The 25077-nt window shown below is 42.1% G+C and overlaps 1 protein-coding gene across 1 annotated transcript in view; it reads right to left on the minus strand.

Moving 5' to 3' along the window:
• The window catches only part of FLT3 (fms related receptor tyrosine kinase 3), a 74311-nt gene that overhangs the window by 47377 nt on the left and 1857 nt on the right, over window positions 1-25077 (minus strand). Inside the window, exons 2-4 of the mRNA XM_073321575.1 lie at window positions 9076-9200; window positions 2125-2330; window positions 777-892 (exon numbers count right to left, since the gene is read on the minus strand). Coding sequence (XP_073177676.1) covers window positions 777-892; window positions 2125-2330; window positions 9076-9200 — 447 coding nt within the window. The remainder of the gene's footprint in view (window positions 1-776; window positions 893-2124; window positions 2331-9075; window positions 9201-25077) is intronic.

Raw genomic sequence — 25077 nt, forward strand, 5'->3', positions numbered from 1 at the left:
TCCCCCAACTCACAGGGGTGTTGTGAAAATAAATTAACATTTGTTACTCACTCAGATACTATAGTGAAGACAGAAAAGCCCATGCGGAAATTAGTAATTCTATATTCAGAGCAGCATTTGAATAGTATAAATAAAGCCTGGGGCCACTTTTACAATGAGAATAACAAATACTGAATAGCTGTTCATTAAGTGAGCACTATCCATCTTGGGTACTGAATGAGGAAGGGGACCTATAGAAAAATAGGGGATCATGTAATTAAGGACTGTACCATAGTGCATTTGCACAGGGGGGGCAAATTAAGGTTATACAGGCAACTTTCAAACTGGCATTTCCTAACTTTTGAGTGCTTGATTTTGCAATCTTAATAATGTTCTTTTAATATAGTTTGTTTGTTTGGGGTTTGTGTGTGTGGGTGTGCGAGCGCGCGCATGTGCGTAATACGTAACAAAGAATGAGAAATGAGCACAAGCCCCATTTAAAAATAATCTTTTGCATGTCATCTTTAACAACACGTAGTGACTCAGAACCGTTTTAACCTTCACAATGAACCAAGGAAAACAAGGCAGCCATACATGAAATAAGTGACAAGAAAAATAGCCCACAATACAAGAACTGAAAGAGAGGGAGGAGAGGCAATTGAGGAAGGGAGAAGTCTCATGGAGTGTAGAATTGACAGAATTTTACTGCTTAAAGAGGGTTTGGTCATATACAGGCTTCAGCCTCCCCCTTCTCACGCTATGGATAGATTGATTCCCTTGGTTTGACACATACTTACTTCTTATGAGAACTGTAAACATTATTGTGCAGTTATTGTTTTCACTATGCACTGCAAGGGTGTATTTTCCAGCTTGAGTTTCTTTTATTTTTGAAAAGGCCAGCGAAACAACATATCTGTAAAACAGAAAATACATTAGAGAACATTCATGTCAGATGGAGCAGCAGCTCTCAGCCAGGGGTCCAAGGCCCCCTGGGGGGCTTTGAGCAAGTTTCAGGGAGTCCGCCAAGTAGGGCTGGTATTAGATTCATTGGGGTCCAGGGCAGAAAGCCAAAGCCACACTGCCCTCAGCCCCGCCACCTGGGGCTAAAGCTGAAGCCTGAGCAGCTTAGCTTTGTGGGGCCCCCCTGGGACATGGGGCTCCGTGCAATTGCCCTGCTTGCTATCCCCTAATGCAGGCCCTGGCTTTTATATGCAGAAAAACAACTATTGTGGCACAGGTGGCTGTGGAGTTTTTATGGCATGTTGGGGTGGGGCTCAGAAAGGAAAAGGTTGAGAACCCCTGAAACAGAGGGGAGTGGGCTGAAGAATACACTGGCATTACGCTTAACCCATACAACCAGAATTCTAGGCTCGTGGTACTTAACACACATGCAGTACATTCAATCTCCAAAGTGCTTTCATAGACAATGGCCCTGATTCATGTAATCATCCCTATTCAGGACTGCACTTAAGCACTCATCCCAAGTGGGATTCAAAGTTCTGCTTAAGTACTGTCCTGAATAGGATAGACTAGTGTGTGCTCAAGTACTTTCCTGAATCGGGGCCCACGCAACAGGATTCCCATGGAGATTTCCTCACCAAGAGGCCATCCCATGGGTTTCACCCTGCAGGGGAATCATCTACACTAGGCCTCTGGTCCTACCCCAGCTATTCTCAACTCTCTGGGTGGAAGTATGGACTTGTGGCTAGAACACAGTCAAGAGAATTAGGGTGGTATTCTGGCTCTGATGATGATCTGCAGTGTAACCTTGGGCAAGGCATTGCATTAACCTTTTTATGCCTTGGTTTCTTTGACTTGAGCACTGTGATGCTTGAACTGATGAATGTTTGTAAAGTCTGTTGTGATCCTCAGATGTAACGTGCTATACAAATGCAAAGAATCACTATATTGTAAACTATAAAGCCAGAGTTCATTGCTTTCCTCGTGCATATTTGTATAAACAGCTATAATTAACATGCAGTTTAGTGATGATGATAATAATTAAGATAGATAGGTTTAGGAATATAACAAGTAATGTGAAAAGAAATGATAAATAAGCTCTCTCATATGGAAAATATCCCATTTGCATGCTCTAATGGAAGTATCCCATTTAGGTTTTTTGATTCAGTACAGCCCTTTACCTACCGGTTTTCTGAATCCAGTGCGGGTTTGCAGTCAGCCTGGTTCTCTTTGAAGACCCAAAGGCATGAAATGGTCTCTGAAATATTCATGATCACTTTTAATTCAATGTCTCCAAACACGTCAACTTCCACACTTTTTGCTGTTTCATAGACATTCTCTGTGCTTTGAGAACTCAAATCACAACCAAGATCTTCCGAAATACTAGGCATCTGCATTGCAATAAAACAGATTGCTATGTCTAATGGTGGTAACTGGGTTTTTCAGATTTAAACATTTAAAAGGACGCTCACCTATTAAAAAATACTTCACTCTATTAAAAATATGCCTACACCTATTGATAACACATACCTATGCATAGTAATTATAAACAAAAGTAATCTTAATACTATACTTTCATTCTTGTTTCCCTCTTCAATTTAGCTCTGATACCTAGTCATCAAATATGTTTAATTCTGCCGAAAGAACAAATGCAGGAAGATCTGTGCTATACTAACAAGTTTTACTTTCTGGGCTGACAGCATAGTTAGTAGCAGTTCAATCAGTAATGTGCTACTTTCTCCTAATGATTAAGGCCATGTCTACACTACAAGCTTTGGTTGAGACAAGTCACATTGGCATAAAGCTGCCAGAGCTTATCAGTCATATGTGCGCACACTTGGATCCTTGTATAATGCTGGGCACGTTCACCAGGAGTGCTTGTGTTGATGCACAGTGCAGTGCACCATGGGCAGGTATCCCAGTGTGCAAACTGCCACCAACCAGTGCACTCTTTTGGGGTATTTTGGCAATGCACGGTGGGGCAGAAATGAGTTGTGCAGGGCTAACTGCGAGCAAAGCGTCAACTTCCCAGCATGCAACTGTCTGTATCACATAATGTCATCTATAGCCCATAAGTTTTGTGTCTTTTTTTAAAAATCTGATGAACCCGCATAGCCCTCCTCGCTGTCCTTCATCTCTGATGGAAGCATGGAGCCTGCACAGCTCTGCAGTATTGTCATAAGCATTGAAAGCACAAGATGCATGATCCTTCAGTATTTGCAGAGCCGTAAAAGGAACGGAATCAGCGTGGAACCTGACAATTTCTTGGAGGACACAGAGCGAGAGCCAATTCAAGGTTATTGGTGGTGTTCATGAAGCAGCTGTAGATTGTGGAATCTTGGGCTTCTGGGCCCAAGAAATGAGCACTGACTAGTGGGATCGCATTGTGATGCAGGTTTCGGATGATGAGCAGTGGCTGCAGAACTTCCGGATGTGCAAGGCTACGTTCCCAGACCTGTGTGCCAAGCTCGCCCCAGCCTTCCAGTGCATGAACACCTGAACGAGAGCTGCACTGACAGTGGAGAAGCAAGTGGTGATCATACTGTGGAAACTTGCAGTGCCAGATTGCTACTGGTCAGTGAGAAATCATTTTGAGTAGGAAAATCCACTATGGGGGCCATTGTCATGCAAGTGCGGAGGTTCATTCAATCTTCTACTGCTATGCAGGACTGTAACTCTTGACAATGTTCAAAACATAGTGGATGGATTTGTAGTAATGGGGTTTCCAAACCATAATGGAGCAATAGGCAACACATATTTTTTGCACCAGACCACCTTGCCACAGAATACATCAACAGAAAGGGCTACTTTTCTATGGTTATGCAAGCACTGGTGGATCACCAAGGATGCTTCACTGACATCAGTGTTGGCTGGTCAGAGATGGTGCATGATGCTTGCATCTTTAAGAATACAGGACTATTTAGAAAGCTACAAGCAGAAACTTTCTTTCCCGACCAACAGATTACAACTGGCAATATTGAAATGCAAATAGTGATCTTGGGGAATCCAGCCTGCACCTCTGTCCCCTGGTACAATGGCCACCTTGACAGCACCAAAGAACAATTCAACTTCCAGCTCAGCAGGTGCAGAATGACAATTGAATGAGCTTTTGGTAGACCGAAGGGACACAGTGTTGTTTACTCACAAGATAGGATCTCAGGGAAAAAAACATCCCAATGGTTATAGCTGCCTGATGTGACCTGCATAATATTTATGAAGCAAAGGGGGAAAAGTTGCCACCAGAGTGGAGGGCAGAGGTGGAACAGCTGTCTGCTGAGTTTGAACAGAAAGACGCGAGGGCTATTAGAAGAGCTCAACGCGGAGCTATATAGATCAGGGCGGCTTTGAAAGACCAGTTTAACAGTGAGCCACAGTAATACATTGTGGTGTATTGTGCACTACCTGGCCCTTATGGTTTGGGGCCTGTTAAGAACTGTGTGGTGCTTGATGTACATCTGTGAATATAACACTGACAATGCACCCATTAATCTGACAGTACACTGATTAGTATACTGTGTTTATCACTGATCCTATGAGTTGGGTCACACTGTACAGTAACAAGGAAGTGGGTGCTTTCAAAACTGCTGGGTGCTCAGCAGCATACGTTGAGCACTAATAAAGATAAATTATTTTCCAGATAATATAATTTTATTCAGAAACAAAACCAGGGCAAAGCAAAATCTGTGCAATGTAAAAGCAAATACATTAAAAACTTAATAAAATAATGGAACAGAACTTAAAAAGGGAATGAACATTCATGTCCATTTTACCTACACATACAGCAACTGTGGCTTTCACAGGTCAGTGTATGTGAAGCGGTGGTTGTCCTTCATGTCCCGCTGGAAGGCATGCTAGGGGTAGGGCAGCAGCCCGTGAAGCCACATGGAAAGTTGAGGGGGCTGTAGGGAGGTGCTGTAATGGAGTTTTTCATGGGCTGCGAAGGGAGTCGAGCCTGTGATTTTTGAACCTGTAGCTCCACAAGAGCCTGCAGCATCTGTCTTTGCTGCTGGAGAAGCCCCATTATGTCCTGGTGCATCTCCCTCTCCTTTTCACGCTGGGACTCCTGGGCCTTTCTCCTGTCCACACTTTCCTTCCTCAGGCTGTCTGCCATGTTCACCCTCCAGGCCTTTTGCTCACAGTCTGATGCAGCATTGGCTTGCAGGATCTCACTGAACATGTCATCCCAAGTCCCCTTCTTTCTCCTTATCTGGCTCAATCATTCTGCGGATGAGTGTGGGGAATTCCTCAAGGCCACAATGGCAGCAGCTGCAGATAAAAGAGGTACAGTCACAATGTAAATTGAAAGTTAAGATTCAGAACTCCCTTCCCTTGCTCCCCTAAAGCTTTAAACAAGACAGGCTTATTGACTCTTCTGCTTGGGATTGATTGTGCACAGCACCATGAACAGCACCACCCATGGTGACTGTGGTCCACCAAGGGTGAGGGAAATGAAGAGGGAATTGCTTGATTGAGTGAAACTATGAATACAGGGCACTGGCACTGAATACTGGCACCATTTTCCACAGGCGGTGGTGATTTTAGCTGATATCTCACCCCTGAGGGTAACAAAGGCACAGAGAGGACAGCTGCTGCCCATTTTCCGCTAGCCTGTGTATTGCAATGGTGCCTGCTGAGGTTATCGCTGACTGGTGTAGGAAAGTGTCCTATCGGGGAGGAAGAAATAAGGCTGCCATCCCTGGAAACCTTTGGCAGAGGACTGCAGAGTACCTCCATGAAAGTTTCATCGAGATCTCTCAGGAGAATGCAAGGGACACCTCTCTGTACCTAAACAAACTGCTGCACACACACCGCCCCCCGGCTTAACTCTGGAGGGGAATAAAAAGCAGATAACATGCTACCCATGAGTGGTGGGTATAGAGGCTTGGAAGAAATGCCGGTATAAGAAGCACCCCCTTTGGAGGTGCATCAGCCTGCCACCTTTGGAGTGCCGCTAGAAATTCCTGAGAAGTGGAGGGCCACAGGCATCTGGACTGTGGCCCATCCTGCACTCTGCCCCGAGGCCCCGCTGCCACTCAGCCTCTTCCCCCATGGCCCCTCCCATGCTGCGCCTCTTCCCCTCGAGGCCTCACCCACCCTCCGCCTCTTCCCACCCTTGCTTTGCCTCTCTCCCTGTCACTTGCCCTTAAGACAAGAGAGGGCAAAAAGAAACAAGCAGCAGGCGGCTCTAGGAGGGGCCGGAGAGAAGTGAGCAGCAGGTAGGGGAAGGGGACCTCGAGGGAAGAGGCAGAGTGGGGGTGGGGCCCTGAGGGAAGAGGCGGAATGGGGGCAGGAAGAGGCCAAGCAGGAGCAGGGCCTCAGAGCAAAGTGAGGATGGAGTGTGAGCGGGGTCTCGGGGTGGAGTGGTGAGCGGGGCCAATCCCACCTCTAGGGAACTTCTGGCACTTGTGCCCCCCTTCACCAAATGCAAGAGTCACGCGCTGCCTCTCTCAGTTTGTACTGCTACCTCTCCTAGTACACGTAAATTCATGAAAAGTTGATAGCTGTGTCCTGTTAAGTTGTGGGTACCATCACCGTAATGGGAAATAAATGTACACACCTACCCGAGGATCTGCCTTTGCATCAGGCTCGCCCAAGCTCGACTGCTAGGACTGACTGGACTGCGGTACAGAGTCTCAAACAGGTCCTGGCTCGCAGCATAGCTGGACTCGCCGGTTGCACGTCCCCCATACTCCTCTTCCTCCTCCACCTGCTCCTTGTCCTCACTGTTCATGCCAGGGGCCTGTGACTTGGGCTCCTTGGAAGTATTCATGGTGGTGTGTGGGACAGTAGTGGGGTCTCTGCCAAGTACAGCATGCAGCTCTTTGTAAAAGTGGTAGGTCTGTGTCTCGGCATCAGATTGACTGTTGGTCTCCCTGGACTTCTGATATGCCTGACACAGTTCCTTGGCTTTCACGTGGCACTGCTGCTGATCCCTGTCATACCCCTTCTCCAGCATCCCCTGTGCAATCTGCTCAGACCTGTCCATGTTTCTGTAGCTGTGCTTGCAAAGCCTCTTTTCCCCACAGGCCTAGGAGATCCAATATCTCCTATCTACTCTAGGCAAGAGCACGTCTGACATGTGTAGCCAGCATGGCCAGCTGGGCAGTTGCGCACAACAGTGAAGAGCTACTAGGTGTGCTTGCCACGCTGGACCACCAGGAGAAAGCATTTAAAAAAATTCACAGAGTTTTAAAGGGATAGGGGCCTTATGGTCTCCGTGACCCCGGGGCAGTAAAGTTCACAATTGTGGCTGGAGCGGTCAGCGTCGGGCAGTGTGGGAAAGCTACCGAGGACGGTTAGGATCCACACAGGTAACACAGTGTCTACATTCGTTCTGCGCCATCCTCAGTACATCAACCATGGCTCAGTGCTTCTGGAGAAGGTGGTGTTACTGCATTGCTGTAACGTGGCACTTACATCGGTGGGAGACAAATTGAAGTGTAGACACATGCACAACAACTAGGTCAACACAAGGTGGCTTACTTCGACCTTACTTTGTAGTGTAACCCAAGGCTAAGATCACACATCACTCAAGCTTTCACTCCAGATTTCACCTACCTTTAGGTATTTCCATGGATAAAAGCACTGCACGACCATCCTTTTCCTTCAGGCCTCTACTGCAAACCCAAGGCAAGGAAATCTCTTAGCACCATGCTGTGTGTCATTCTGTATATTGCTGGAGTTCTGTTCCACGCTTTGTACCGTACCAAGGAACAGACAATACACTATGACCTTCCTTATCATGCATTTACTCACTTTTGTCTATCGGGAAAGGTGCCAGGACTCAAGCAATTTTTTTACATTCATAACTGACGTGGCAAGCCCAGAGGTGCCGGGGCTACAAACTGCCAAGCCTGGAGGTGCTGGGGCTCAGTCTTGGCAAGCCCCAGCACAAATTAAGCCCTGACTAAAGGAGTACCTCAAATGGAAAAACAAATATTCTACACTGGTTCAGAAAGCCAGTGAAGAATAGTTGAGCCTTTAGGCTCAGCCTGAGTAAAAGGGTGGCATGTAACTACTCCATTCTAAGAGCAGCCCTAAGATTTCTTTCTGCTTGGGGTGGGGTGGGGTGGAGTGTGTGTGAAAGTAAATAACTCACTGCAGCACATCGAAGGGTGCATGTTATGTCCTTCCATTGTGCCTGACCAATTACTGTTCCCAGTGAGGGATGGAGGGGAACAGGGGGTGAAGCCAAGTTTCCATCCAAATGCCTGTCCATCTCTTCCACTTCCCTGCCCATTTGCCAGTGGGGAGTAGCTAGAGAAACCTCCTTATTCTGCTCAGCAAAATAAAATGGCACAGTCTAGCCCTACAAGACTTGAATTTACTAAATGGGATTATCACATTAACAATTAGCTGACTGATATGGAAAAGTATGTGACATAAGCAGCAGAACATGAATACCGATGGGATATTGTAGAAAGCACCATGTATACAGTTGAGAACATACAATTACAGAAATTGGATTACCATCCCAGAGAAACCCTTGGTAATCTTCATAAAAATGTGTGCTATCTGATTTCCTTGTGGCAGGAGGAAGTGGACATTCTTCATGTTCTCGCATTCAGAAGGACATGTTGCTGCAATTTTGAGTGTTCCGTTTTTGGTACCCAGCACTGGAAAATCATGGACCTTCTTGTTTGTGTACTTCTGGGTGTGGCACAACTATCCATTTATTTGTCCAAGAATTAAAAGAGTGTATAGGATTGTCTCTGTAATTAAGTCTCTAAAAGAAATAATAGGTTTCAGTTGCACAGGGTCTGTTGTTGACCTTCAAGCCCTCCAATAACTCAGCACTGGAAGGGAAAATTGAGCTTTGATTCACACATCGACCTTTGATGCCGTAGTCCCTGTCCAAATTATTTGCCTTTCTAACTGTACACTTCCTTTTCTTTATACATTTCAAAATATACTCAGAGGTGAATAATTTAGGCCAAATTATGTGAGACAATCTCATAGTAATGATCAAAAGTTACATTTTAGATATTTATCTTATTTCTAGTTCAAAAATATTAAACTCAGCATGGATTTCAAAGCTTCTTTCTCTACTAATATTTTTCCTAATCTCGGATAAGGAATTTTTATTTTATTTTATTTTATTTTTTGTGGTTGGCTATTCATTCACTGTTAGCTTACCTCCGGAAATTCTGATGACTCCAGTGTTCTTGAATCTTTACTCTGCTGGTTGATTAACATGCACGTAATCTCCGATATATGTTGTCTTGTGGCAGAAGTGAGAGTCATTGCTGTAACAGCAAGAACTGCAAAACCAAAATGGAAAACAAATACTGTCATCTACATGGGGATAATCATGATTTTAATGAAAACAGGATGCAACAAAACCTATAGAAAGAGGCAAAAGTCCATGTACTTACCTGCACTTGCACAATCTGATTTTATACTTGCGAACTGGGTGGCTGCCTGACTGCCTCCTATGGATCATGTGCCACATCTTCTAGTTCTCTTAGGTGTCAGAATCTCTTAAAGGGTCATGCTGCCTATGCCTCAGCAGCATCAGGTCAGAATCTCTCAGCTGCCAGCTAATGTTCCAACTTGCCTGTTGTCACCAAGATGCTTTGTCTGTCACCCAGGAACCCAGGGTGCTCCTGCTCAGAGCAGCAGCAAAGTGCAGCCCCATACATGTCCTCATCCCACTCCCAGCTCACCCATAGAATCCTGCCCAGCAATTCTCATTCTTGCTGCACTAGCCAGGGCAGTACTTAGCCCTACATAGAAAGTGAGGAATTTCCTTACTCTTTATGACTTACATTTCTACTTATAATATTAAAGATAGGATAAAATGATCATAAGCCACATTATGTCCCAGTCTGTGAGCAACCCCTGGGCAGCCATGCCAAGGCAGAGGGGAGAGCAAGAAGCTTCCCCTACTTACACAGCCTCTCCCAGTAGCTGTCCCTGTGCTCCCTGCATTCTGGGGAGTAAAGGGACCATTGCTTCTGCTTTTCCTGGGTTCCGGATGCTGGAAAGGGGGCAGGGAATGGTGAGAAGGAGGTAAGGCCCTGGTTTTCCCCTCCCCAACCTCACAGTGGCCCATAGAGTCTGGCAATGGCACTAAGGGTTAACATCCTGATTCATTCCAATGGATCGAGCAAATTATACTCTCCATGTGCCCAAGGAGTAGCATGGGAAAGATTCTGCTTGCTGTGAGGTATAATCTCTTTCGTGCTCTTGCTGGTGTGGTGTGGCTCCGCACTCGCCCCATGCCCGGTCATGGCTTTAAAAAACCACAATCTAGCCCTATAGGTGTAATACAGTAACCCAAGACCTAAGCATGCACAGAAACAAGAAAAAGAGAAGTAAAAATAAGGAACTAACTCAGAGGAGTGATCTGTGTGTGATTTTGATAAGCTCCTCAAGTCAGCCTTCAACTGTATAAATAAGAATGGGATCCCAAAATAACATCATAGAGCTGTTCTTTCAAAATACTTTAAAAGCTTCGGCCACATTGTTTACATTGCTTCTTAAGGTGGTGGGACTTGAAGCAAGAGTCTAAAGATAAAGAAGGAAAAATTTAGGCTCGATATTAGGAAAATGCAGTCAGAGTAAGAATAACTGAGCAGTGAAACAGAAAATCAAGGCAGGTGATGGAGGCACCAAAATTGCAGATAGTCCAAGACAGATTAGATCAGTGGTTCTCAATCTTTCCAGACTATGTACCCCTTTCAGGAGTCTGATTTGCCTTGCATACCCCAATTTCACCTCACTTAAGAACTATGTGCTTACAAAACCAGACATAAAAATACAGAAGTGTCACAGCACACTATTACTGGAAAATGGCTTCCTTTCTCATTTTTACCATAAAATTATAAATCGATTCAAATATAAACATTGTACTTACATTTCAGTGTTTAGTATACCGAGCAGTTCAAACAAGTCATTGTCTGTATGAAATTTTAGTTTGTACTGACAGCAGTATTGCTTTTGAGGTATCCTGTTGTAAAACTAGGCAAATATCTTGAGGAGTTGATGTACCCCCTGGGACAGTCCTGATATTTGGGGCTTTTTCTTATATAGTCACCTATGACCCCCAACCCTGTCCCGATTTTGCACACTTGCTGTCCGGTAACCCTACCTCTGCATACCCTGTGGGGTACACATATCTCTGAGAACCACTGGTTTAGATAAGGCATTAATGGGAATTTATAATTTTTTTCTCCTTTGTCATTTTCATTTACGTGTTTATAAATTCTGTTTGGTCATGCTGGTAACCTCATGTGATAACCTATGTCCATCTATCTTGGAAATGTGATACCTGTACAACTTCCTCAGGTGCTTTGCTATTTCAGGATCTCTCATTGGCAGTTTCCACAAAATTCCTCTCTATCATCCTTGCTCTGCACTTGTTTTTTGTATGTTCTTTCTTTTCATTTCATATCAGGGATCCTCCTTACAGACCTAAAGCTGGATCCTCAACATAAACCAACATTGCTTCATTGACTTCAAGGGAGCTACACCAGTTTATACTAGCTGGGAATCTGACCCCAAATGCTCAACCCATCCATCCTTCTAATCACTTTCTTGGTTCAGCTGTTTAATCCAAACAATGGCCATTCACCTTCTAAGGTTGAGCCAAATTCATCCCTTGACTTTGAAGAGTTTGCTCACAGCAATAAACGCTGGTAGGGTATAGCCCCTTGAATAATAGCAAATATTTAGAGATTTAAGCAGGGCTGGCTTAATCTTTTGTGGACCCTGACACCCAGATCATGGCCCTGCCCCCTGCTTCACCCACACTCTGCCCTGCCTGCCACTCACATGGGAGTGGGGGTGGGGGTGGAGAACAGCAAGCAGAGGGAAGAGGAGACAGGGCAGAGAGGAGGGAGCAGTGAGTGGGGGCTCAGGGGGAAGAGTAGGAGCAAGGGTGGGGCCTTGGGAGGAAGAGACTGAGCTGAGGAGGGGCCTCAGGGTGGAGCTCAGGTGGAGTGGGGTGCTGCAGCCCCTTCTGCATGTGGGCTCAGACCCATGGTGCCGTTGGCACCATTTTAAACTGGATTTAAGCAATGGAAAAAATACTTTCAGCTGAGATTTACACAGAAATGGAGGTATACAATGGCCCAAATTCAAGCAGAGACAGAGGGAAACCAAATGCTAGATGAGCAGAGACAGACCAGGTCTGTGAAGTAGAATAGGCAGGAGCAAGTCCAAAAAGATTTAAAAAAAATAAGGAAGGCAATTTTGAACTGGATCTTGAAATCAATGGGGAGTAAATGCAGTTGTTTTGAGATGAGAAGAAACATAGCCTATACATGTGAAAAGGCAGCCAACAGTTTTCTACAAAGTCTGGAACATGGAAAGAAAATGAAGGTGCTGAGGTGGAGACAAGGCAGGAAATAACGCTTGCAATCACATTTTCAACTTTCCTCCAACTCTCTTCTTCACTCCTAGTTTGCCTACACTGTTCGTAGTTTGGCATTGTGGTATCTGGCAACTACAATACCGGATAATGATCGCTTTCCGCTAGTCATTCACACTCCCAATATCCCAGAGTAGGAACTGTAGAGAGAGAAAACACTCATCTGGAACTTTGTGTAAAGAATCCTGAGTAAGGATAATCATACCTGGTAAAGCTGAATTGTAATGGTATAAAGAACAGAATGGAAATAAAACACTGTCCCAGAAACTATGCCTGTGTTATTTATTTATTCATTTCCATTCAAAACTGTGTAAGAATAAATGCAGAGGGTGAAATCCTAGTCTCATTGAAGTCCATGGTAAAACTTTCATTAATTTCAGTGCGGTCAAGATTTCACCCAACATTTAAATTGCAGTCCTGCAATGTGGTTCTTAAAGTACATACCTGGGAAAATGCTGCTAAAAGTCAAGTACCAGGTAGCAAATTAAACTGCTAATATCCAGGGCAAAGACCTTGCTTTTTGGGGCAGATATTGAATTGAGAAGCTACTTTTCTGCTAGTTAAGCATTAAGCAGATTGTTGATCCACAAGAATTATATGTTAGATTTTATTTTCAAACCAGGAGTGGGTTTAGCTAAAGTAACAGAGGAAAAATTATTATATTCCCAGACAAAGTCATTCTGAAGTTTGCAAACTACACTAGTGTCATATCCAGGAAGAACAGCCATGAAACTCAAGCTTTCTAGAGAATGAAGGGGTAATAGCTTCATAGACTCATAGGTCAGAAGGGAACACTGATCATTTAGTCTGACTTCCTGCACATTGCAGGCCACAGAACCTCACCCACCCACTCCTGAAATAGACCCCTAACCTCTGGCTGAGTTACTGAAGACCTCAAATCATGGTTTAAAGACTTCAAGTTACAGAGAATTCATCATTTACACTAATGTTCCTATTCAAAGTGAGAGGAATGCACCTTATGTTTATATGTAACTAAAACAGAGATTGTGGATTATAAAGTGACATCAGATCTTGCCCCTGAAACATAGGATTTGTTTTTTTCAGTGGTAGCAGAAAGAAGAATTTTATTGAGTTAGGTTTGACATACGTTTGCCAGAAGATGGTACTGCCTTATAAATCTGAATGTTTGTACAGATTCTTGTCAATGAAATAATAATAATTAATAAAGTGACAGCTATGATCTCACAGATGGTCATCTGGCACTTCGAATTCCAGGGTCTACGCACTATGCTACCTGACAAAAACTGAAATGTCATACACAGATAAAGCAGCCTTAAGTTTAATGTTAGGAATTACTTATTGAATGTGAATTTCAGGAATAGCACACTGTTTCTGGTTCATTGACCATAAAATATTATTCAAGGTCTTAGGACACAAGACTTCTCTATTTTACTTTCTTTATCAGTTGCTAGCCTGCAGCGATTGTTTTTGCAGTTTTCAATATATTATAGGTGGTGGTGGTAGTGGTGACTCCTATATTTAAATTATCTAACATTTTCCATTATAAAGAATTCTTACCAGGAGCAGATGGTATTCACCCAAGAGTTCTGAAAGAACTCAGATATAAAATTGCAGAACTACTAACTGTGATATGTAAACTATCGCTCAAATCAGCGTCTGTACCAGATGACTGGAGGATAGCTAACATTATACCAATTTTTTAAAAAGGCTCCAGAGGCTATCCTGGCAATTACAGGCCAGTAAAACTAGCTTCAGTACTAGGCAAACTGGTTGAAACTGTAGTAAAGAACAGAATTATCAGATATATAGATGAACGTGATATGTTGGGGAAGAATCAACATGGCTTTTGTAAAGGAAAGTCATGCCTCACAAAACTATTAACATTCTTTGAGGGGGTCAACAAACATGTGGAGAAGGGTAATTCAGTGGATCTCTAGTGTACTTTCAGAAAGCCTTTGACAAGGTCCCTCACCAAATGCTCTTACGCAAAGTAAGCTGTCTTGAGATAAGAGGGAAGGTCCTCTTATGGATCAGTAACTGCTTGAAAGACAGGAAACAAAGGGTACGAATAAATGGTCAGTTTTCAGAATGGAGAGCGGTAAATAGTGGTGTCCCCCAGGTATCTGTACTGGGACCAATGCTGTTCAACATATTCATAAATGATCTGGGAAAAGGGGTAAATAGTGAGGTGGCAAAATTTGGAGAGGATACAAAATTTCTCAGAATAGTTAAGTACAAAGCAGATTGCAAGGAATTACAGAGAGAGCTGGCAAAACTGGATGACTGGGTAACAAAATGGCAGATGAAATTTATTGTTGATAAATGCAAAATAATGCACATTGGAAAACATAACCCCAACAATATATCTACAAAATGATGGAGTCTAAATTATCTGTTACCACTCAAGAAAAAGGTCTTGGAATCACTGTGGATAGTTCTCTGAAAATATCCACTCAATATGCAGCAGTGGCCAAAAAAGCTAACAGAATGTTAGGAACCATTAGGAAATGGATAGTTAATAAGACAGTAAAAATAGCTTAATGACACTATATAAATCCATAGTACACCCACACCTGGAATACTGCATGCAGTTCTGGTCAACACATCTCAGAATGGTATCTTAGAATTGGAATAGGTACAGAGAAGGACAACAAAAATTATTAAGGGTATGGAACAGCTTCCATATAAAGAAGGATTAAAAAGACTGGGTCCGTTCAGTTTAGAAAAGAGATAACAAAAAGGGGATATAATAGAGATGTGTAAAATGATGAATGATGTGGAGAAAGTGAATAGGGAAGTGCTATTTACTCCTTTATATAACACAAGAACCAGGGGTCACCCAATGAAACTAATAAGAAGCAGATTTAAATCAAACACAAGGAAGTACTTCTTCACATAGTCAAACTGAGGAACTCGTTGTCAGGGGATGTTGTGAAGGCCAGAACTATAACTGGTTTAAAAAAAGAACTGGGTAAGTTCATGGAGGATAGGTCCATCAACGGCTATTAGCCAAGATGATCAGAGATGCAACCTCATGCTCGGGGTGTCCCTAGCATCTGACTATCAGAAGCTGGGAGTGGACAAGAGGGGATGGCTCAATCAATAATTGCCCTGATCTGTTCATTCCCTCTGAAGCATCTAACATTGGCCACTGTCTGAAGACAGGATACAGGCTAGATGGGCCATTGGTGACCTTTCTTTGAGAACCTCTATAATTGTCATTGTTTGCAACAGGCTTTGATTGTCAGCAGGGGGAATGCCCTTGGGTTAACAAAGTGCCTTTTCTTTGTCCCATGAAATTCTAGTTATCTTTTGCTGAGGCATAAACTGTTAAAAATTGCCCTTTCCCATCTCTTGCTTGTGTCCTTCAGGAAAAAACTGGAAGCTTGCCAAAATAATAACAGAACACACAAACATTCTAAAGTGCCAGGCTCACACCACTGCCAAAGCAGCAGCAGTCACTGGACTGGGGACACCTGGGAGCTGCCCAACCAGCTGTAGCAGGGGAGGAGGAGCAGATAAAAGAAAAGAAAAGAACCCTGTCGCAGATACACTATGGTGCAGTCATGACCACATAATATTTTTCCCACAGGACACTTGCCCCATTCAGCGCACAGGATGAATGCACCAGGGGGCTGAATTAAGGCTGCATGGGCCACCCTAGATGTGGCATTTTCTAACTTTTCAGTGCTTGACCTTGCAACCCAAGTAACATTTTAAAATGTAGTTTTGCTGTATGTAGATTAATATGGATCCTCTTAGTAATGCGGACACTCTTTCAAGGCTGCCTACATAAGCCTACCTATAGACTGGAATTACACTAAACATTCTTTCCAGCACAACCTGCACCCATAAAGAGTACAGAAGCAGAGAAGTTAGAGGAAGGTGGTTACAGGGAATTGTCAAAAAAAGTCTTTGGTCCAGTAACACACTTAATGGAAGTATACGTGGGAGGCAAAGACTCGTGCAGCTTAGTTACACTCTAGTTACTTTGAAAACTAAAAGGTGTGCAGTGAAAATAGATGGGTGGGAAGTTTCAAACTTTTCCAGTAATGACACAGTACTGGCAACCTCAAACATTCAAAAATCAGGAGTCAGGCTGGGGCTTTAAGAAAAATACCAAATATCCTATCAGAGTTGGCTATACTGATAACCCAATCAATCATAGATTCATAGATTCCAAGGCCAGAAGGGACTTTTGTACTACAGGTCAGACTAGATGATCACACAGACCATAGAACTTCCCCAAAATAATTTGTGCAGCCAATCTCATGATTTTTTGAGACCTGATTCATGAGGTGGTCTGGCTCATTCTTTTTGATCTTTTGCATTGGCAGTACTGATATGGTCTCCTATCTAATGGCCAGCTACTATTATTGGCTCTGTATTCTGAGCACAGGAACTGCTCCTCCTACTGTCTCTCGAGGTACAAGCCACCCAGAGCGATGGTGAGGAAGGGTCCATTGCCCCTTGTCTTAAACTCAAGCCAGTGTAGCTGCCCAGCTTCAGAGAGCGGTGCACATGATATCATTAATAGTTCAGTGCATATGCTTCCCCGGGGGCAATATACCTCTAACGCCCCCTCTCTCCACCGATGCATGGCCGTGCTTGTGTGTGGCTCCTTTGAATTTTCTTCTCAGATCCATTTAACTACCCATCTCTCTTGGTTCTTATACCACACCCATCAATGTAATGTTATTTAAATAGCTCCATTGTTCCAGAGGAATATATCTGTCTCCACGGATACCTTCATATTAGGATATTTTTTACATTACAGAATTATATTGTGTTTGAACATTATTGTAAATAATCAGGTTAGATGACATGAGTATGATGCTGCTGACCACAACTTTGCCGATCACTGTAGGCCAGGACAAATCACGTTTAGCACTGTAGTAGCCCCAGGGTTTAAATCATGATAATTAATCATGGTTAGTTGACATGACAGCGAGCATGATTATTTTTGGTGTACACTGACAAGTCTGTCATGGGCAACACCATGTCATTTAACTCAATTGATTATAATCATGTTCAAACATGATCAACTTTTGAAATGTAGACAAGCCCATAGAGTGAAGTAGTCCTTGAGGTAAATTGGAACAATCCCATGGAGAGCTTTGCAAAGGAGCACTGAAACTTTGAATCTGAATCAGGATTTAACAGGAAGCCAGTGAAAAGCGGAGCGCATGCGGTAATATCATCTGAGGAGCCTATGCTACTGAATCAATAGGCTGCTGTGTCCTGAACAAAAACAGAATTAAACTCTGAAACCAAACAAAAAGATTGGCAGTTTCATTCCTCGAAACAGTGTATTGAAACTTCATTTATTTTCTTTCAACCAAAATAATTCTTTGCATTTGCTTAGGCTTTTTTTTCAGTTGGGACCAGTCTCCACATAACACATATTATTTGGTACATTCATTCTAGACTAGGCAATATATTGTCAAGTCTTCTCAGTGCTCTTGGTGCCTCTCGCTATTTTAGCTCTGTGAGACCTTCCCCAGACACTTAGATTATACCTGAAACAAAATGCCCAGCTTCTAGAAAATGTATGATCTATCTCCTAGCTCTTTGGCATGCAAACTTCACTCTGTTTCATTTTACTTCCCTACTTTACCCTTTACTACTGGGAGAAGCAAAGAAGAGGGAAAGCAAGGGAGTAGGGCTTGCTCAACTATATATGCAGAGCCATCCTCCAATTGCAGAGAAGATTAGCTCACAGTTTCTTTGGTGGTGAGGAGAGAGAGGCAGGTGGATGCACCCTATTACTGCTTCATAAAAGCAGCAGTCTGCATCCACAGCATTTTTGCTGAAGATCTTCCCCAATTCCTTGGTGTAATGGTGGAACTAGTGGCAGTACCCCCTCTTACCACTAGGTGGAGATCCTGCCCTGCTTCTTGGAGGTATTGAGGCAGAAGGAAGGCTTCCTTCCTCCATCTTCTTCCTGCACCAACCTACCCATTGAATTCTCAGCAGGATTTGGTCCATGCTGTTCAATGTGAGACTATTTCGCTGCAGTCACAGATCTGTACACGCAACAAGGTTCAGAACATAAAACAATAAATAACGAAAACAAGCTAGCATACATGTAATTCTGTACAGGAGGACTCCCAAGTCACAAATTTGATAGAACAAATGATGGTTCAGATTGTGAAGACAAGAAATGATAAAAGTCTTAGATAAGCATCTCACCTTCATGAACAGTACAAGTTAGGTCTGGTAAGCATGAACTCCCTTTTGAAGCTTCTGAAGTGCTGAGCTTGGAGTCTGAACAGAAATAATTCAGCCCCCTTTCCCGAATGGGTGTCAAAATAAATCCAATAATGTGGTGTCCTTTTTATTTGGTAAAAACAATGAGGAGTCCTTGTGGCACCTTAGAGATTAACAAATTTATTTGGGCATAAGCGTTCATGGGCTAAAATCCACTTCATCATCAATTTACATCTTTGCACTCCTTTAGCATGCAAGTAAAACCTACTTGGACTGTCTTACACACTATGGGCTAAATTCAGCCCTGGAGAAAGCAGGCACAACAGTCATTGAAAGATACACCCACTTACTCTCAGGCTGACACATTGGGTAAAACCCTAGCCCCTTTGCAGTGAATGGGAGTTTTGCCCTCAGTTTTAGTGGGTCCAGGATTTCACCTATTACATTTTTCCCCATGCTAACTTTGATCTCTTTCAATTAAGTTGTTTATGTAACATGCAAACTATTCCTTACACCCTATAATCAAATTCCCTTTCCATATTTCCTTTATGGGATTTGCTTCAGACAGAGCAATGTGTATTGAATATATATGAATTCATTTGATGTCTTTGAATTTATGGGTAGTTTCACAGCTCACAACTAGTTTAACTAGTTCTCTCTCTAATTACAAGCTAAGGATTTGCATTCCATTTTTCTTAACAAAAATTACTTGTAAATGCTTTCTTAAGCCTCGTCTATGCAAAATTTATGCACCAAATTAACTAAATCACTGATTACACAAATAACTAAAAACTAGTTAAATAGGTGCACAAACTGTGTAGACATGCTCATCGACTATAAATTCTTCTGGGCAGCATCTTGAACAACAGGGCCTCTGGACACTACAATAATATAAATATTACATCACCAGAATATTGATTTAAAACCTGGAAACCAGACCCATTTCTAATTTTCTCTTTCACATTGGTGTTTTTGGTTAACAGCTCTATTTCAATCATCCTCTGGTTTTTATTCAAAGATATCAATCTTAAACTATTATCCCTTTTTGGAAGGATCCCCAAGGCTGAAAGAAAATTCCAGATTAGCACTATAATTTCTGAAGAAACAAAAAATGTTATTTTTGGAGCCAGGATAAATAAACTAAGTGCAGCAGCAATAAATATTCAGCAAGTGCATTCATCTTCTTGCCTATTCTGTTGGACTTTACTATCCCATTCTTGAAGAGGTACTACATCAGTCTGATAAACAAAGTAACAAATCTCTCTTGGCTGTTCTGATAATAAACATCTCCAGTTTGTCCAATCCATTGTGCCTTCATCTAGGCCTGAATCTAAAAGATCTCTCCTTAGGATACATGAAGGAGAAGCAACAGCTCCTGTCCAGCCTACTTCAGGAACACCATTTTCAGCCCTCCCCACAACACCTGCTCAGAGAAAATGACTGTCACACCTGTAACAAGTATATCAAAGCTCTGCTCACCAATCAGTTTTCAATCTTCCTAAAATTTCTTCTCATCCTCCATTGTGCATCATCAGCTGTGGGGGAAGAGGAATGTACTCCTTCACCTCCCCATCCTACGACATCACTTCTAACTCATTATCAGTCTCCTCTTCCTGATCACCATTTGCAAGAGTTTGGCCTCCACCTACTGAGCCTTACCTTTTCTTAGCACCCTGGGAATAGATTTCATCAATTTTTATTTCTCGTTTTTTACTTTTTACTGTTGTACCTTCCTTAGTTAGAAAAGGCTGGTTAATGGTCATGTATAAGCTTAATCATAGCCAGATTCATAGGGATTTTAGATAAGTGATCCCATTTTGGGATTTGCATTATATTCTTTTGTCAGTGGCACCTGTTTTCTAAATTTTTTTGTTTCAATTGTACACCTGGCTTGGTGCCAGGACACCTGGATCCTTTGTCTGCTCTGCCATTGACTCACTGTGAATCCATGGGCAAGTCACTTTGCCTCTCTGTGCCTCAGTTTTCCTCTCTGGGACAATGAGAATAATGATGACACAAAGATCAATAGTGTTTCTCTTGTGATACCACTGCATATGCTGCTGAAACTCTTACTGGCTTTTTTTGCTGTCATCTTGCATTACAAATGTGTATCTAATTTGCTGTTTGTCACTCCTATTCCTGTTTCATCATTTATGCTGTCCAGGTTTCTTTTTCCCATTGAATGAATTTATGTGTTGGATTATTTTGTATCTATTAATTAGCTTTCCATTTTTCTGCCTCTCTTTCCAATATTTCCAGCTACATAGGATTTGCCATAGCTCTGGTAACAGTAGCTGATTTTCATGAGCGAATGTATGCCTTTGTGATCAGCTCAGCCACTTCTTTCTTAAATTCTTTCAGAACTCTTGGACAAATACATAGATTCCTAGGCCAGAAGGGATTATTGTGCTCATCTAGTCTGACCTCCTGTATAACACGGGCCATAGAACTTCCCCACAATAATTCCTGGTGCAGATCTTTTAGCAAAACATCCAATCTGGATTTAAAACATTGCCTGTGATAGAGAATCCACCCCGAGCCTTGGTCATTTGTTCCAATGGTTAATTACCCTCACTGATAAAAATGTACACTTTATTTCCAATCTGATGTTCTTTTTATCCAAACTTTCATTTACCTTTCACCTTGCTAAGATACTTGTCCTTCAGTCCCTGTGATTCTGCATCTTAAATATTATGAAGTACATTTCTCAAACTACCATACTGTTATTTTCCTTGTGGGAGTTGAGTGCATATCATGCTCCTATTTAAATAAATGGCAAAACTTCTCTTGACTACAGTGGAAGCATGTTGGACGCATGGGCCCCGATACTGCAATGAGCTCTGTGCAGGTAGACTCCTGTGCCCACATGAAGCCCTGTTGCTGTCAGTGCTCTTCCAGCAGCACTCTATGGCTTGACAACTATTTTCAATTCACTTTAATTTATAAACATTTGGACTGCTGAAAAGTTCCTTGTTTGGAAAGTAGGTTAAACGTGGCAGAAAGGGCCACCAACCAGTCCTGAAGTAGTTCAACATTTTGTCTCTTTCACCAACAAAAAATAGTCAAATAAAAGATATTACCTCACCCACCTTCTCTCTCTAATATCCTGGGACCGACACAGCTACAACAACACTGCAAACAAGAAATAGTAACTTGCCAGTTGGTGGAAGGATTTAAAGAGTGACTTTTTCTTCTTTAGATACTTACTCTCCATAACCCCATAACTGCTGCCATTCATATTCCATCCTCACAGGATTCCTTATTTTTGTCCCCCATATTAACCAGTCCCTTACTGCACCTTGATCCAGGGACCTAGAGTATTGTGTGTGTGGGTGTGCGCGTGCTGAAGTCCCAGATGGGACTGGGAGTTGGTAAATGGCTGTGACAGACATAACCAAAAAAGGCCAACTAGCCAATCATCATGTGGCTTTGGACCATCAGTGTTCTTGGCTATATACAGTGATTTGCTTATGGAAATTGAACATGTGACCATTCCATGAAAACCATGCAATTTATTCAGTTAAAAACCAAAGTATGTTTATAAACCCACTAGCTTCACCTGATAATACGAGAATTTTTGCACTGTTTATTAAAAGGATATCAAAAATACCCTTCAGGTTTACACACTGAGGGCTCAGTCCTGTTACAAGAATAGTTCCACTGATGTTAATGGAGCTACTAACTTCTTGTGAGTATGAAGTACTCAGATGAGGAAGCGCTGCAGGGTCTGGGCCATAATAACTTGCCTCCAAAGAGAAAAGTTTCCATGAAATAGAGAAATGAAAACACAAGAATGTATATGTCACTGACAGCTACTGAAGAAATGATACTCTTTGTCACCCTAGTACCGTATACATTTCCCGTCTGAATTAAAACATAATTTCCACTACAGCTGGTTTCCTTGTGTTCTGGTTGTTGGGGGGAGGAGGAGCCTGTCGGCAAGTTAAGAAGAGCTATGCTAAAAAGTGTAAAAGAGGTAAAAATGAATCAATAAAATATTTAAAATAATAATAGGTTTTGTGCTAATGTACCACTGCATGCCATGTATGGTAATGAGCCAGATAACTGTGAAAAAAATTGCAACTATAAAATAATTTTATAAATGTAAAATTAAATGTGTTCACACCATAAAGGAACACACTGTAACCCAATCAGTATTTGTCCAAAACATACTTATATCTCATATATCACAAAAATCTTACTTACACAATTAAACCTATACTGTAAAAATAAGTGTAATTACTGTTCTACTTTACAACACACACAAATCAATTGGGTGGGGGGTGTTTGCTTTTTTAAGCAGCGTGATTTCCAAGGATGTACCCTAGAAAAGGCAACAGATATTTCTTTACTATCCTAGCTGGACCTGAACTGGGTGGAAGACATCCACACATTAGCTATCCTGTCTTTTTTAACCTTTTGGCTTCCATGAAGTGTGTCAGGAAGAAGAAGATTCTATCCTTCAAACATAATGTCCCTGTTAGATCTTAGGGTTACAGAGACCAACAGTCCCTAGTCCAGTATTTTGCATTGTGCTTCTATTTTGATTCCTGTAGCACCTCTGTGGGAGGATATGTCAAGGAACTGAGGAACAGTGTTAAACACAAAGTGAATCAAAAGCTGGGTCTTCCTTGCCCACTCAGAAATACAAGAGATGTTCTTGGCGATGGCCTAGTTTTGCTGAGTCCTGCTTTCCTCTTAATTTTGATCACTGCAACTGAAAAGTCCTTGATCTCTTCCATTGCTGTTTTGTGAGCCTGCAATTGGTTGTTAGTCTTCTTTGTTACCCTCTACAGCTCTTCCATTTTTTTTTTTGTTCTGGAAATTCTTTTTCACAACCTGGCTCTCCCATTTAATTATCTCTGACATTAGCATTACTCTCATGTCCATGGATTTTTGAGTGAACATTTCCACGAGGTGTTTGAGAGAGTTTTCTTAGTTACTGGTTGCTTCAACTTGGTAGAGCAAAATGGCAGCAAAGACAACAGTAACTGAGTGAATGGGTCTAAATGATACTGCTCTTGCTATTTTATATTCAGCTCTTTTGAAAGTTATATTCTGCATATACATACAGATCTCTACATACCCTAAATAAGAGTAGACTAGGATAGTTTATTAATCCTGTGCCTTGATTCAGCCCTGGATATACCATCTCCCTTTGGTAGTAGAAAGTCCACTCAGTGCACCAGTGCAAGGAACCTGCAATCTCTCCCATTGAGGTCTCCACTGTTGATGAGCACAGATCCAGAACATAAGGCCAGTGGCCAGGGACAGGAGCCTGTCGATGGTAGCTAGTTATATGCTGAATTAGTGCATCCCCTGACTATCTTCCAAATGACTATCTGCTTGAAAGTTGGGCAAACTTTGGTACCCCAAAATGAAAATGCTAGGGTCCATCTTCAAAAGAAATACAGCATGGACAGACCAAGCTCGGTTTTATTCAGTTGCAAAAATCCAAATAATCCTTTTTACACTCAGGAATCTTCATCTCAGAAATAATATTTCTTAAATTTTTGATCCATAAAATATTTGATAATATATGACAAAGCAAAGATACATTGTGATCCTGTAGATCCCACTGTGTTTCACCATGTAAGCAGAGCATGTACTAGTCTTGTACAAAGAATTTGCTTGGCTTGTGTAAAGGTTTAACATGCTTCAGGAGAGAATGTAGTCAGGATAAAACATGATTCTGCCTCTTGGATGTTCACTCATTTACCATTTCTGGCAGTGGCATGGGTCTGTGTCTGAACATGCTCTGGAGTGTTTTATCCGTTGGTTTATAAGAAGGTAATCTTTGCGTTGCAGTGAGACTGACAAATTCTGGAGAAAACTAGGTCCCAAATAATTCTGTTATCTGTTTAAAAAATAGAAATGAAATCTCCAGTCTCAGACTTCTCTGGTAATCCCGTACAGGAATGTTACACACTTCAGTTTTGTTTTCTATAGGTTTCATGATATGTATGTCAGTGTTATTGTCTTTTAGCTTTTGCAGAATCAGAGAAACTGCTGTCCCACCTGGAGCTTTTTAGGGCCTGAATTTGCAGTTCTTACTCATGCAAAATGTCCATTAACATCATTGCAAGACTGGGAACTAAATCAGTAACTCACTTGCCTGGATTTGTGCAAATGAAGCTAATTTCACCCCAGATAATGTTACCTTTAACCACATGTGTCTAATCTGGTTGCGATTGCCAAAAAAGCAGTAAGGGGAGGAGCTTTTATTTGTCATAAAACAAACAAGTTTTGGTTCATAATGCTCCCAGGCTTCCTTTCCAAATTCTTGCTGCCTGGTTATTGCAGCAACGAACACACATAGGACACTCTTTGTTCAGAGATTTCTGCAACTGCAGATATATGAAGTAAAGATAGAGTGGGAGTCTTAACTTTATATTTTCCTTTTCATCTTAGTTTTAGAGAGTCTCTGCTGGGTAAATACAGCTGGGTAAATACAGTTTTATGATAACATTTTTATATCAGCCGGATAAAGTCTGTCAGACCTGGACCTGCTACGTTATTGGTTTTCAGTTCAAACTTCTGAGTAATAATGAAGAACCTTTACAAAGTCTTGG

Source organism: Lepidochelys kempii, chromosome 1 (genome assembly GCF_965140265.1).
Source record: "Lepidochelys kempii isolate rLepKem1 chromosome 1, rLepKem1.hap2, whole genome shotgun sequence".
NCBI classification, from domain to species: Eukaryota; Metazoa; Chordata; order Testudines; family Cheloniidae; genus Lepidochelys; species Lepidochelys kempii.